This window comes from Rhagoletis zephyria, unplaced genomic scaffold (assembly GCF_001687245.7).
Source record: "Rhagoletis zephyria isolate East Lansing unplaced genomic scaffold, Rhagoletis_zephyria_1.1 Rzeph_scaffold_00135, whole genome shotgun sequence".
Taxonomy (NCBI): Eukaryota; Metazoa; Arthropoda; class Insecta; order Diptera; family Tephritidae; genus Rhagoletis; species Rhagoletis zephyria.
This window is the reverse complement of record NW_016157219.1, coordinates 435,433-451,769: the sequence shown is the minus strand read 5'-3', so window position 1 is coordinate 451,769 and position 16,337 is coordinate 435,433. Positions and strand designations below refer to the sequence as shown.

Sequence of the window (16,337 nt, the reverse complement as noted above, 5' to 3'; positions counted from 1 at the left end):
GAAATCAAAGCGAAGAGCAACGCGCTCAAGTGAATGCCCGAGGTAGAGCGGTGTACAGAGAGCAGCGTGCACAGTTTAGAGCTGAATCCGCAGACAATCAACGGCCAAATTATCGCCAAGGCAGAGTTCCGCTTCGTCTTCGCGTCTACCGTTGAACATCCAAGTCGTTGAAACACCAACGTGCAACATATCGAGGAATTCAGCAATGGCAAAAGTTTTGCGAGAAGCTGCAATAGTTCTATGGGATGAGTGCCCAATGGCTAACAAAAAGTCATTAGAAGCATTCAATAGAACAATGCAAGATTTACGCCAAAATCAACAACTTTTTGGCGGGGCATTAGTATTATTATCCGGCGATTTCAGGCAAACTTTGCCAGTCATTCCTCGATCAACTCCTGCAGACGAAATAAACGCATGTTTAAAATCGTCAGTTTTGTGGAGACATGTTCAAAGGCTGACTCTTACCATCAACATGCGAGTCCAATTGCAAAATGATCGATCCGCAGCGGCGTTTTCGAAGCAGTTGTTGGACATTGGCGAAGGCAAAATACCAATCGATGATACCGGTTTGATCACATTGCAGAACAACTTTTGTACACTTTTACAATCGAAAGAAGAATTGATTGAAAGTGTATTTCCGAATATTGTTCAACACTATCAACGCAATGATTACTTAAGTGAACGCGCAATATTGGCACCGAAAAATGTACACGTCAACGAAATCAATTTTGCCATTCAAGAAAAACTGCCAGGAGAAGCTACAACATATACATCGATTGATAGCGTTTTGAATCAAGATGAAGTAGTCAATTATCCAACTGAATTCTTTAATTCTTTGGATCCCCCCGGTCTGCCACCGCATCGTTTGGTCCTGAAAGTCGGTTCACCTATTATACTTCTACGAAATCTGAAGCCACCGACTTTGTGTAATGGCACAAGACTTTCAGTCAAAAAATTGTTTCCAAATTTGATTGAAGCAACCATACTAAATGGCAAGGCAGCAGGTGAAGTTGTACTCTTACCACGCATTCCAATGATTCCAACGGACATGTCGTTTGAATTTAAGCGCTTGCAGTTCCCAGTACGTCTTGCCTTTGCGATGACCATCAACAAATCGCAAGGGCAAACGTTTCGAGTGTGCGGCGTCAATTTGGCCGTGCTTCTCCCACGGCCAATTGTATGTCGCATGTTCGAGAGTGGGAACACCAAGGTGCTTATTCATTTACGCGCCAGGTGGAAAAACCAAAAATGTTGTATACCAAAATGTTATATAAATAAGTAATAGTTTTACAACAAGAAATAAAACACAAAGTAAAAACCCTTAAGAGTTTTAATCGATTTAGGTGGAGCAAAGCGCACCGGATAAGAGCTAGTATCTTAGAAATTTCAAAGTCCTTTAAAAAAAATCCTGACGTCAGAGAGCAAAAATTAAAAACGCAGTTATACTATATTTGGCTCCTAGTTTTGTGAATACATTGATTTTTTCGTGTGTTTTAAAAATGTTTTTTGTTTTTGTATTAGAATACATCAATATGTACTGTGGCATAAATAGATGGAAATTACAAAATTTAAAATAAATTCGATGCATACCAGATTAAAAAATCACCCGAAAGGGAGTAGCCCTGTCTGAAACCCCATTTGGTGGTAAACGGCTCGGAGAGGTCTTTGACAATTCTGACGGAGCTGGTGGCATTTCTCAACGTCATTTTACACAGCCGTAATAATTTCGCGGGATACCAAATTCAACTCCTTTTAGTGCTGCTGAAAGCGGCTTTGCAGTCGACAAATAAATGGTGAGTGACGATCCCAGAGTGTCCAGATTGGGCGATTTAACACCAAATTGGGTATTTGTTTTTGATATTTGCTCTCGCCTTACTATAGCTTTGTACATTATAGTAATTTAGCTGCGAGCACTTAAAAGATTATTATTAAATTAATCAATCAATATGAGTTAGATTAAATATATTGCGAAGTCCTTTGCAAAATGTGTTAATTTTGGATTTAAAAACTATACTTTAACAGGAATTAATTGTTACAGTAAAAGATTTATTAAGTCGATTTCTTTGATTTTTGTATTTAAAAAAATTTGGCGATTTTGGGCGTTTTTTTATGAGGATTTGTATTTTTTTAACAATCTGGATGCCCTGGTCGATACTTTTATCGGGGATCTCTTCCAAGATTTGGTGAATACCTGGTCTATGGTTGAGTTTCCGGGTCTAGAGCCACACTGATCAGGCCCAATCAGTTCGTTGACTGTGGGCTTCAGTCTTTCATACAATATGCTCGGTAACATTTTGTAAACTTTGTTTAAAAGGCTGATAACAGGTAGTTGGTGACAGCATTACACATTTTACTGAATTAACGGCATATAAGATTATTACAGAAATTTATTAATCGCGAATTAAATTATAAAATAATAACTTCACTTCTAAGAAATTTTAAATTAGTATAGTACGCACATAACTGTAGAGATCATAGAAAAGCATGTAGCTCAAGACCTTCTGTTCGCCCACGCATCAGCGCAAGGAATTCAACATTAGTGTGGCGAATTCCTAACAGCAAATTATCTTATTTGAGGTCGCCGCCGCCGCAAGCCTATCGGCCAGGGTTGCCACTTACTAAAATAAATACTTACCATCCACTTGAAAAAAATCTACCAAATACCTTCTTTATTTACCTTTATCTACCAATAACTTTTTTAGTTATTTTAATAAAAACTATAGTTTTGTTCCATTTTTTTAGCTATTCCAATAAAAATTAAAATTGATTATTAATGAACTTTGTATTTGACTAATGATATGGTATTTGAGATCATATTAATGACATCTTCTTGGGTTTTTTTCAACCGAAAGCGAAAGTGATGAAACTTACGGCAACAAGGAAGCATCATCATTTGAAAAAACTCCAACTGGAGTTTATTTAGACAAATACTTTGTCTCAAACAGCCGCTTGGTATTTTCCTAATATTCACAATGTTCTTCCAATAAAAATTTGTTTGCTTTTTTTCCTATTGTATTATTAACCAAACCTATAAAAATCAAAGATTCAAGTTATGTACATACAAAATTAAAAAGGAAATTTAAAAAAAATCGTCTAAATTTCGAACTTTTTACTCTGAATGTTTACAATAATTTTGTTTAATTTTTTTTTTTTTTTTTTTTTTTTTTTTTTTTTTNCGCAACAAACTTTCCCTTAAATAATCATAGTGTGTATTTGCGTGCCTGTCCATTTTTACATCGCTTTTATCACTTTGCAATGTTGTGTGTCCAGAAACTTTCAATGTTGTGGATCCAGAAACTTTCAATGTTGTGTGTCCGACACCAAAGCAAAGCTTTGAAAAGTTCCTATAAAAAAGCATAGTGCATAGGGCGACAGCTGTAGTGAATAGGGCGAGGTAGATGACATCTAGATGTCGCCCTATGTACTACGTTTGCTACAGCGGAAATAGACGACACGCCATTTCTTTAAATAAAATTAATTGGTGCTCGTTTGTATGTACATACATATGTAAATGCATGTGTGTGCACCTTTCTATTAATATCGTTGAATTATTTTAATATCTATTGCAAAATTTTATTCAGACAGGACTAAAAAGTAGAAAATAAATAATATAAAAAAAACTTTTTAATATACAACGCTTTTATAAATGGACTAAAAAGTAGAAAATAATACTTCTCAGTCCCATAGAATTTGTTTTGATAACTTTTGATTTTGAAATTTTAGCAAAAGTCATTATAAACAATCTATGAAATTGAAAATGAAAAGCGTGGGGCGCATGTAATACACTTGAATTGATATGAAAAGTAATATATGTATGTATGTATGTGGGTATATGAATAACGACCGCTTAAAATCGATTTCAAAGTTCTACTTTCGCTGTAGAAATTTTAGGTCTACGTTATGTAGTTTGACTATTGTCAATTAAATCGAATGCTTTGTATTGCATGCGCTCCACGTTTTTCATTTTCAATTTCATAGATTGTTTATAATGACTTTTGCTAAAATTTCAAAATCAAAAGTTATCAAAACAAATTCTATGGGACTGAGAAATATTATTTTCTACTTTTTAGTCCATTTATAAAAGCGTTGTATATTAAAAAGTTTTTTTATATTATTTATTATTATTATTATTACCTTCTTACCTTCCTTTTATTAGCTCGGGATGTAACTATGTAATATTGATGCGCCTAAAAGATGCAGCGATTTCTATGCTCAAGTTACATACCTGATGACAGTACGAATGGCTATTATAATAGGGAGGTTTTAGTATTTTAAACTATAATTTTATTTATTTCTTTCTATTTAAAGAATCATTTAAAATATTTAGGCAATCAAAATGAGTTTCGAATGGAGCACGATTTGTTCGCCTTTTATCTGTAGGTATGTATGTATATAAAAAGTGGGCATTAAACCGTTTGAAAATTAATGCAATATCATAGACAACACTTTTGGAAAGAAATTTATAATATACATAAAGCTATTTAGGCCAAATAAATGGGGTACTAAACTTTTGTTTGTTTTTCAAGCAAAATACTTTAATAAAAATCTACCAAAATAAGAAAAAATTTACGTTTTTACCAACCTAATTTTTTTTTACTAAACCAAAGTGGCAACACTGCTATCGGCGTAAACCTCTAGTATTTACATCCATAGATACATACATCTTTAGTTTCATTTTGCGCGCAAATTAAGTAGCTTGAATTTAAATGCTGCTGGCAGAGGCAATGCCGTCAAGTGGTGCTTATAAATCGTATTAAGCTTGAAGTGTTTAGTTGAATTGCATCGTACTGCATTGCTGTGCGTAAGCATTTTTAGTAGGGATGTGCCGGATATGCGATAGATATCCGGAATCCGGCTTATCCGGGCTTTTTCCATTACCCGACTATCTGGCCGGATTTCCGGGTTTATATTGTAGAAGATTCAATTTAGAAATCTAGTTCAGAATTTCTTTTAATTTGTATAATCAAACTTAATAGTATCTAATTAGTAATTAGAGTTAAAAATTTATATATTTTTCATTATGAAAAGCAGAATTTCCGCATTACCGGTCAACAACCCATTTATATTTTCAACAAACTCTTTTTGAATTCACTGAGGAGGGTGGTTCGCAGAGATGCTTCATTGCCAGTGGAAATTCTTTGCGACTATGTTTACACCAAATTAAAGGATCTTCCTTTCTGGCTATAAGGGGTAGCTGTAAATATTTCTCCATTTCTCCATCGTTTGGTTATCCACATCACCACAAAAACTGGAATAAGCATCATAGCCGTTGGCGATTTCCTTAAAACATTTTTGCAGGTGGTTAACTCATTCCATAAAGCCGTGAACTGCCGAATCATATTATCGGCTATTTCGTTGCACAAGTGTTTAAGTGGTCTAAGAATGTAGTTTGTCTTTTGGAAAGTCAGACTGGTGGCGTTCTTTGCAGTCTCATCTGGTATTTCTATCGGCGGCTAGCCTGTCAATGGCTTCCCGGCTGCAAAGGACGTTAATGGATGAAATACTATATGAGGTCATTGCCTTAATTGCCACCTGACTTTCTACGTATAGGTTTTGAATTGATTGTCGTTTCGGTGTAGGATAGCTCTGCTGTTCCCCTCATTGCGAAAAGCTCTGCTTGAAATATGTTGCAATCGTCAGGTAACCTTGCTGTCCGCCTGACGTTCAGTTCCTGGCAGTAAATCTAGGTGCCGTGTAGTCCTGCTGCCTAAGCACAAATGCATTTAATAAATTTAACTAGTTACTTACTTGCTATTTGAAAATGAAGAGTCGCATTAATTATAAGACATGATATAGTTGAGAGGAAAATTGTAGGAAGAGGCTAGGTATTTGAGAATAGAATAAGACAAATGACAGGAATAAGGTAGAAAAATGACAAAAAACTGCGATCAATTGGTCCCGGCCTGGGCGAAATGCCGATGCAATTCTCTCTTAAAGGGTAGAGCGCTCCTGATGGTTCTGATTGCTAGAGGTAAAGCGTTCCAAAGACGGATAACAAAAACAAAAAACTTGCGTTCATATTTGAGGCAATTGTATTTAATACAGACAATTTGGAGTGCTCGCTGCGATCGGGGAAACTGTAATCGTTCATGGAGATACTTGGGCTCATGCGTGATTAAGATTTTGTGAAGTAGTGTAAGGCATTTTAGCTCCAATAGCTTATCAAATGATATACCGTTGATCTTAGTGCTATATCCCTGTAGGGGAAACACGAACTAGTGAACCAGATTTCTAGTTCAGTACTAGTTCTTTTTCGCCAACCCGACAGTAACTAGTTCCGCACCGGTCCAAAAGCAGTGAAATGTGGTACTTTCACTAAACTATTTNCCCTGTAGGGGAAACACGAACTAGTGAACCAGATTTCTAGTTCAGTACTAGTTCTTTTTTGCCAAAAACGAACCAGTCCGATAGTAACTAGTTCCGCACCGGTCCAAAAGCAGTGAAATGTGGTACTTTCACTAAACTATTTTATTTTAAATTTTAAAAGCAGGGAAGGTAATCATTATAAGTAAAATAATTTAAATCAGCATTTAATCATTATCTTATGAATTATTTTTGAGTTTTATTTTTTCGCTCAAACGGAAATAATTACACAGGTTTACAACACGCTGAATGCGAATCCGAAGTCCGTTAGTCTTCACCACGTCAGGTTCGTGGCCATTTGAACCCTGTGGGGAAAATCTCTAGTTCTGAACTGGTGCGCTTCTAGTACGTTTAGACCCAGTACTGGGTCGCGATAAATCTCTTTTGCATGCAAGCAACTGGCGAATTTAACATGGCGATGTCCTAGGAAGTGTCAATTGCCCCCCGCTGCATCCCTTTTTCGATAGTTCTGAACTAGTACTAAATTCTATAGTTCCGAACCAGTTCCAAAATCGACAGACGAAAGAAAAAAGTATCATGATTGTTCACTCTTTTTGGTTCTTCCGTGTGTGCGATTTTAAGTTATTTTGGAAGAAATGTGTTTTCAATTTGAAATTAAATTTGTTTGAATGATTATAAGAAATGTACGTTTACATACCTTTAGCTGTAGCTGAGTTTGCAGAGGTGCTCGCTGTTATTTCTTAGATTCCAGACGGTCCCAAGATGTTGAAATGTTAACACAAATTTTAGTTTTGTATTACCAAGCTATGAAAAAGCATCTGCGAAGCACAGAATAGAAGCGTATATGAACGAAAAAGCCGCCGAACACATATCTATGTAAAGTAAACAAGCCCCCCGCTGCATCCCTTATTCGATAGTTCCGAAATAGTTCTAAATTCGACAAATAGGATCTAGTTCGTTCTGCATCCCTTTTTCTATAGTTCCGAACCATTTCTAAATTCGTCACTTTAGATATAGATTTCTAGTGAAAAAAACTGAAAAAATTAGTTTCTTAAAAGTACCACTTTTCGCCAATTTTGTACTGGTGGGGATCTAGTTCCTATCGGCTAGTTCCTTTTTGGCGATAAAGACCTAGTACGGAACTAGAAATTTGATTCACTAGTCCGCGGTTTCCCTGCAGGGAAGATCAAGTAGGGAAAAATTCATTGAATAAACCTGAAAATTCAATAAAATTCATCGGAATTTCATCGGATGACCTGGGCATGACCTCCAGATGACCTTGAGGAATCAAGGGACCTCCATACTCGGTTTCAGTCACTCCAAAAACTTTTTTTTTTTAATTTTTATTGAATAAATTTGATGTCCTATTTGACCTTCAAATGACCTCGAAGNCATCGGATGACCTGGGCATGACCTCCAGATGACCTTGAGGAATCAAGGGACCTCCATACTCGGTTTCAGTCACTCCAAAAACTTTTTTTTTTTAATTTTTATTGAATAAATTTGATGTCCTATTTGACCTTCAAATGACCTCGAAGCTGACATTATGGAGGTTAACGGACCTCGGATTCGGGTTCAGCGGATGTAAAACCTTATGTATATGAATTTTCAGGTTTACTCAATGAATTTTTCCCTACTTGACCTTCAACTGACCACGAACCTGACGTGGTGGAGACCAACGGACTTCGGATTCGCATGCAGCGTGTCGAATAACATAGGGATATATAAAACATTTAAAAAATAGTTGCCGGTATTGTAAAAACTTCGCTGTACCTAAACTTTATTGACTGACTGTATAGCTTATTTACATTAAGTACGACAAAAACTTTCAAAGTACTTCATATACATATAAGCTTAAAAAGAACTGTATTTACTTAAAAATCAATATGCTTAAATTTAGACAAGTAAGACAAAGTGAACTAATATTTTTACTTTTAAGCAGAACGCACTTTTGTTTTTTACTTACTTCTTAAATTTAATACTACTACTACTACTAATGTGGTTTATCAATTTTTAATAAATGCGTTTAAACATTTGTGATGGTATTGTCCTTCCTTGAACCGATTGAATTTAATATAAAAGGGAAATGTTTCGACAAGCCTGATTAGAAATGGAGATCTAAGGTGACGACTTTATAACAGGTTGGGAACTATAAAAAATGGATGCAGATCGAACTAGATCTCATCTGTCGAATTCGGAACTGGTTTAGAACTAAAGAAAAGGGGATGCAAAACGGACAAGATCTTATGTGTCGAATTTAGAACTGGTTCGGAACTAGAGCCAAAGGGATGCAACGGGGGACAATTGACGCTTCCTAGGACATCGCAATGTTAAATTCGCCAGTCGCTAGCATGCAAAAGAGAAGTAACGCGTACTAGTCATGATTCCAAACGCACTAGAACCGAACCAGCTCCGCACTAGTTCTTTTCCCTACAGGGATTTAGAGATATGTTCGCCGCGTCCAATTCCGTAGACATATCTGGCGATATTATTATAAAGAGTGTTGAGTTTTTTCTTGGACGCACTATCACAGTTAGCGTACAGCTCGCATCCATACAAAACTGTTGGTAGTAAAAAGGTTTTCGCTAACAGCAGTCGAATTTTTACTGGTGTAAAATGCTGAGTGATCCATAAGGACCTAAGCATTCCATATGATTTGACCATTATGCTGGAAATATGATTGTTCGATGTCAGCGTCCTGTTAAATATTATTCCCGGGTTTCTGGCAGTGTCAACAAAATCTATCACTGAATTGTTCAAAATTACTTTGTGATGTTTATCAAGTTTGAAGTGTCTTCTATAAATTGGAATACATTGGGATTTGTTAGGGTTAATTACTAATCCGTTATTTCTAGCCCAGTCGGTAACACGTTCAAGGTCAAAATTTAAGTTACGAATACAGACATTGATTGACGTAAAGGGAAAGCTAACATACAGTTGGACATCGTCGGCATAAATATGAATATCACAGTATTTTAAAATTTTGGGTGAGTCGTTAATATACAGCACAAATAACAGTGGACCTAGTATTGATCCCTGTGGAACACCCCTAGACATGGACAAAAATTCAGATATAGTACTACCAATACATACAGCTTGTGATCGATTTGATAGGTACGAACTAATTAGGTCCAACGCTGGTGATGAGAAATTAAACAAGTTTTTTAGTTTTAAACATAAAAGTTTGGGGTCGATAGTGTCAAAAGCCTTGGAAAAATCGAGTAGAAGCCTGATTGATGTGTACTCAAAAGAGAATTACGACTCAAAAAATAATTAATTTTTCGATGCATTAAGCGCTCCAGTACCTTGGATAAGAAGGGCAATACAGCAATTGGTCGAAAATCGCCATTGGGTTTAGAAATGGGAATCAGAGAAGCGCAGCGAGTATGATCAAACTGAATATATCCCACTCACCATCCATAATTTGTTCTGCTTACATATATGCATTCATATTTATTGAAATGGCCCCGAACGTCATATCCACCCTTAGACAAGAGGTATCTATCATACTCATATTTAACAACATGCCTGACGCGCGCAAACTTCAACTCTCCTTGGCGTGATGTGCAAAGAGCTGAGGGAAATAAGTATGGTTTAAGAGTGCGAATGTACATACATGCGCACATTAATAAACTTAAAAAGTAAAAAAAAGTACAAAATAAAAAGATGTTTCTTTTTTAAACTTATTTTGGGTCGCTGGACTCGAAAATAAGATTTAAAAAATGTCCAAAGATTCATCTTGGAAATATTTACGAAATATGTTTTTGGGTAACTTTTCAGTTATCGCCAAAAATCACAGAAAATGTGAACTCAAGTTTTTCTAAAAAATGTACAAAGAAAAAAAAAATAAATAAATTGTGTTTTTAACTTGATGTTTTTTTATTTATTTTTTCCATTTAGATTATATTAAAGAAATTAATGAAATATATACATACATACATACTTATGTATTTTTTTGTTTCGAATTTTCTTCAAAAGAAATTTGTTTGTAAAAAGAATTTAGAAATAAAATATTGTCAACTGTGTTAGGGGCTAGTCTATTCCGCTATAACCGCAAAAATGTGGGTAAATTTTCATAGATACATTTGAAATTGCTGATCTCAAGGACACACCTCACACCTGCCACACACTTCAAAAATTGTGAACATGAAAAAATGTACTACCAGTTATTGTTTTCGCGAGTTTTCGCTATCCAAGACCTAAGTTTTAAAGCAAAACCGCAAAAATGTGGGTAAATTTTCATAGATACATTTGCAATTCCTGATCTAAAGGACACTACTCAACACATATGTAGTCATACCTTAAAAAAATAGTGCACATGAAAAAATGTGTAGTACTTTTGTTTTTGCGATCCAAGCCCGAAGTTTTAAAGGAATAGAGTAAACATTAGTTTAAGCATGCCAAACGGATGATAACATCACTTAAAAACATGTATGTATGAATTTAAAAACATGTATGTACGAATTTTATGTTAGATAGGTATGTACGTTGCAGGGTTTATGACCATGTATACTAATTTCGTGGAACTCTTAATATTATTGTGTCATTGTTACCGTTTGTGCGAATCCTCTGAGCAATCAGTAAATATTTTATGTTTACATACATATTTATAATAGTATTTAGAAGTTATCCTTCAGCCTCTGGTTATGCGCTTAAATAAAGAAGGTGCTCTAAAAATCCTTTCTTTATAAATCTATATATATAAAAATGAAATGACGGCGCTGCCTGACCAAACGGCTGAACCGATTTCAATTCTGTAAAGAGGGCCCTCTTGGACCTTATGTGTGGAAGGTTTTTCGATTTAAAAAAATTTTAAACTTTTTGTTGTTGTTGCCGAAAAATGTAGAATGCTGAGACGCCACGATTTCACAATTTTATAGAGCTTTCTGTACATTAAATGTCACTAAACTACTAAACGGCTGGACCGATTTGGTTCATATTTGGAACGTATATCAGTACCTTGAAAAGAAATATTTCTACCAAAAATTCGCTCGCTAGGTGGCGCTGGGGTAAGGGTATTCCTAAAAATTGTATTTACTTGCCGATTTGGCTCACATTTAGAACAGAAGTTAGCCAATTGAAAAGGAATATTTGGACTAAAAAAATACACGATAGGAGGTGCTGGGGTCGAGATATTCCCAAAAATTATTTTACGCTGGGAGAAGGATAGATCTACTATATATTTTTGGAAGTATGTATGTACTTATGTATGTAGGTATGTGCCAGGTTACAGCCTAAACGGACAGACAGAATCGAACGAAATTTTGACAGAGTATTGCCACGACATCTGGGCCTATAAAAGGGTGAAAAAATTCGGATTCGATGAGGTTGCGTGGCACCTCCCATAGGCGTGAAATTTTTAATCAGCCATAACTTCGGATCCATAAGCCACATGAACTTGAAGTTTGGTATGCAGACATCTATGGTAGGTGCTTATAGTAAGGTATAAATAAGTGGGTTTGTTAAAAGGAGGGTGGCACATCCCATATTAGGGGAAATTTTTATCAGCTATAACTTCAAAATCTTAAGTCAAGTGAACTTGAAATTTGGTATGCAGACATATCTGTGGTAGGTGCTTATAGTAGGCTATATATACATGAGTTTTTAAAAGGGGTCGTGGCACATCCCATATAAGTGGAAATTTTTATCATCTATTATTCGGAACCATACATATGTATATCACATGAACTTGAAATTTTGTATGCAGAGATATCTACGTTAGGAGCTTATAGTAAGGTATATATACATGAGTTTGTAAAAGCGGGCGTGGCACATCCCATAAGCATGGCAATTTTTGCAGCTAAACCATCAAATTATGTCACATGAAATTGAAGTTTGGCGTGCAGACATATCTCAGTAGGTGCTTATAGTAGGCTATATATACATGAGTTTGTAAGGAGGGATGTGGCACATTCTATAGGCGTGGACTTTTTTTATCAGCTATACTTCGGAACCATAAGTCAGACAAACTTGAAATTTGTTATGCAGACATATCTATGGTAGGCGCTTATGGAAATTAAAAATAAATGAATTTGTAAAATGGGGCGTGGCCTATCCCATAGGCGTGAACTTTTTTATCAGCTATAACTTCGGAGCCATCTGTCACGTGAAATTGAAATTTGGTATGCAGTCATATCTATGGTAGGTGCTTATAGCAAGGTATATATAAATGAGTTTCTAAAAGGGGGAGTGGGACATTCCATAGGGGTGGAAATTTTTATCAGCTATAACTTCTGAACCATAAGTCACACGAGATTGAATTTGAACAAGAAGGCGTGACTCATCCCATGAACGTGAAGTTTTCAAACAGATATAACTTCGGAACCACATGTCACATGAATTTGAAGTCTGGTGTGAGGACCTATGATAAATGTTTAAGGCATATATAAAATAGTTTTTTTTTTGAAAGGGAACGTGGCACATTCTACAGGCGTGAAATTTGTTATCAGCTACAACTTCGGAATCATAATTCAGAAGAATATGAAATTTGGTATGAATACACATCCATAGTAAGGTTTTTATATATGGGTTTGTAAAAGGGAACGTAGAGCATAAGTGAGGAATTTTTAAACAGCCATAAATTGGGAACCATAAGCCAAATGAACTTGAAATTTGGTATGCAGACATACATATAAGTACATTAGACTGCATCACCAAAATAAGTTGCGTTTTTTCCGCCTTGGTTACAAAGTTTATTACATTTTAAGACGTACACCAAAATATTTCGGAAAAATATTAAGATTTAAGCGAGCTGGGCCGATTTGAAAATACCTCCAAAAATGGATTTTTTTATGAATAAACGAACTTTTTGAAAAAAGCCCCTCAAAGAATCGTAATAATGAGATGCTGTTTTTTAACCTTTTTCAAAGATTGATTTACGAAAATCTTGAATAACTGGGCCAAAGCTATTCTGACTTAGCTTATGGGATCTCTGTTGAAAGGTATTTTCCCACTATTTTTATTTATGTGTAACAAAAAGTAATTCGTGCCCCAATTTTTTTTTTCCAATACCAACACAACTTAATTTAACTTTGAATGATGTTCGTTCATTCTTCATTTCTCTTTCATCCTATGAATGAGCTTATTAGCACAGAAATAAAAAAGGTGAGAAAATACCTTACCAAGATACCTCACAAGTCTAAATCGGAAGAGTTTGGTTCAGTTATTAAAGTTGTTCTTATACCAATCTTTGAAAAAAGTTAAAAAACAGCATTAAAAATCTCATTATTACGATTACGTTCAAAAGTGTTTGTATTTTTTTTTAAATATTTCTATGTAAATTTTTTAAGCTTAAAACGTTTTGTCATTTGAGGGGATGTCAACTATTTTTAACAATTTTTATTGAGCTCGAGGCCGTTTTTACAGGCTAACCTAATATTCACGCACGCCGCCAATTTATTGTCAAAAATTTCTCATGCACATGCAACTTGTATGAGATCAACCGAAATTGAACGGCGTGCGTATGAAGCTAACTCAATTTCCAATTTTTGTTCTGCGTGACATTTTGATTTGACGTTTCGCTCAATGAAATCAAATGCAAACGCATGCAAGTCAATTTCGGGGGACGCAAAAAAACGAATTCGACGGCATGCGTACCAAAACGCAAGCCGCGAATATTAGGTTAGCCTGTCAATGATAAACTTATTGTGGAAAAGCAACGTTAATTTTGAAAAAATGGTAGAAGTGATAGCTATTTCGGAAACCACCACATTTCCTCATCAGACTTCTTTCAGTAGGATTCGAACCGACGATGCCATTGGCTCAGCCAGTTGCCTACGCACTGTGCTAAGTTAGCCTTGTAAATTATCGTTGCTTTTTTCCCACTTTTTCATTTGCTAAGCCCATGATTCAATAATACAAGGTTGGATAACCTGGCAGTTGTCTCGCTCCCGTATTCTGCCTTAGCCTGTGTTGCCTTCTTTTTTGATTTATAAAAACTACTACTAAAATACAAGGAGAAATATTGTCTTCGTATAAAAAGTTCAACAGGCAACACTGCCAATATTTTCATCGATTGTTTCGAGGAAATTTATTTTCTTATTGAGCAAATTCAAGTAAGTATGGCAAAAAAATCAAAAATAATGGAAATATTTTGAATTACAACAATAATTTACATATTTATTTTGCAAAAAGTAGCGCTTTACAACAAGTGCAGCCGTTGCAAGTAAGTTTTGCATGCTAGTATCCCTGTATCCATCCAAGTATGGTAGTACAAATATTAATAAATATATTCTCTTGGGAAGGTCAGGATCATTTGGGTGTCCGCCCACGTTTGCTGGTGCATGTATTTTTACCACTGCAGCCTTTGGGTTGGTCAAGTGCAGCCTTTGCATATTTACAAGAAAGTATACCACTCCATTAAAACGAAAGTGGAAATATTAATAATGATATTTTCTTGTGCTGATTGTGACTGATTGCAGAAAAAAGTACACAGCATTACAAAAAATTACCATTTTTAAAAAACGAAATGTAATTAAATTGCGATATTGAAGACATATTTTTAAAGTTTAACCGATATAATGATTAACAAGACTGATAGAAGAAAAAAGTAAAAAACATTCCACAAAAATTAGATTTTTAAATAACCAAATGTAATTAAATTGCGATATTGAAGACATATTTTTAAAGTTTAACCGATATAATGATTAACAAGACTGATAGAAGAAAAAAGTAAAAAAAATTACTAAAAAATTTAAATTAAAAAAAAAAAAAAACCAAATGTAATTCAATTTAAGATATTAAACATGCAATCTTTAAATGCAGCAAATATAATACTTTTTAAAAGATTAATTTATATGCATTAAATCAATTGCATCTTTACCATTTGTATAATTCTTCATATAGTCCCTTTGAATAAAGGATTTGTTTGAATTCCATTAATTTTGTTAAATATATACTGGAATATCAATGAAACCATGGTTTATTTTGAATATTTGGGAATATGTCTTCAAAGACTTCAAAGATATTTCTTTGGGAAGAATTTTATGTGAATATCCATTTATTTCATTTTTAATATTTATGTGGCCATAAAAAATTAATTCATTGTCTATTGTGTAGATCAGTAGAATCTTCTTTATATATTTAATTCAATTTGTATACAAAAACGCATTTCAGCACTACCAGACTACTTACTTTTCCTACTACCTTTACACAAAAGGGGATAAAATTGTGACCCGCTTCTCTTTCCTTCTTAAATGCAACCTTACAAGGCAGTCGATTGACACAAATGTCAATATTTATCCAACCTTGTATTATTGAATCATGGCTAAGCCAACACATTCAAGCGCAGCTATTCCGCTACGATTTACACTTGATCATGTGGTTGTTGGTTTTGTTGGTTTTTGTTAATAGTTCTATTTTTAGAATGTTTAACTTTTAGGTGTGCTCGTCCTTAAGTTATTTGTTTTTGTTATTTTATGGCCTTATAACAATTATATTCAACAATTTTTATTGAGCTCGAGGCCGTTTTTAATGAAAAGTGGGATCGTCGGTTGGAATCCTACTGGAAGAAGTCTGATGAGCAAATGTGGTGATTTCCGAAATAGCTATCACTTCTACCATTTTTTTCAAAATTATCGTTGCTTTTCCACAATAAGTTTTTCATTAAAAACGGCCTCGAGCTCAATAAAAATTGTTGAATATATTTGTTATAAGGCCATAAAATAACAAAAACAAATAACTTAAGGACGAGCACACCTAAAAGTTAAACATTCTAAAAATAGAACTATTAACAAAAACCAACAAAACCAACAACCACATGATCAAGTGTAAATCGTAGCGGAATAGCTGCGCTNGTCCAATGGAAAAATATTACCGATTTTTTTTGTATGGGGAGTGATGCAATCTAATGTACATATCCTCGGTCCCTACGAAGAGTAGCACATTTCACTATTCGCGTGGAAGACTAGCACATTTCACTATTAGCGTGGAAGACTAGCACATTTCATTATTCGCGTCGAAAAGTAGCACATTTCAGATTTTTGCGTGGAAGAGTAGCACATTTCGTTATTTGC

The 16,337-nt window shown here is 34.9% G+C and overlaps 1 protein-coding gene across 1 annotated transcript in view; it reads left to right on the top strand.

Annotated features, from left to right (window-relative positions):
• Nucleotides 1–472: 472 nt before the first annotated feature.
• LOC108381326 (uncharacterized) overlaps nt 473–16,337 on the top strand; it is a 56,386-nt gene continuing 40,521 nt past the window's right edge. The window contains exon 1 of the mRNA XM_017637748.1: nt 473–1,196. Within this exon, the coding sequence (XP_017493237.1) occupies nt 473–1,196 (724 nt within the window). The remainder of the gene's footprint in view (nt 1,197–16,337) is intronic.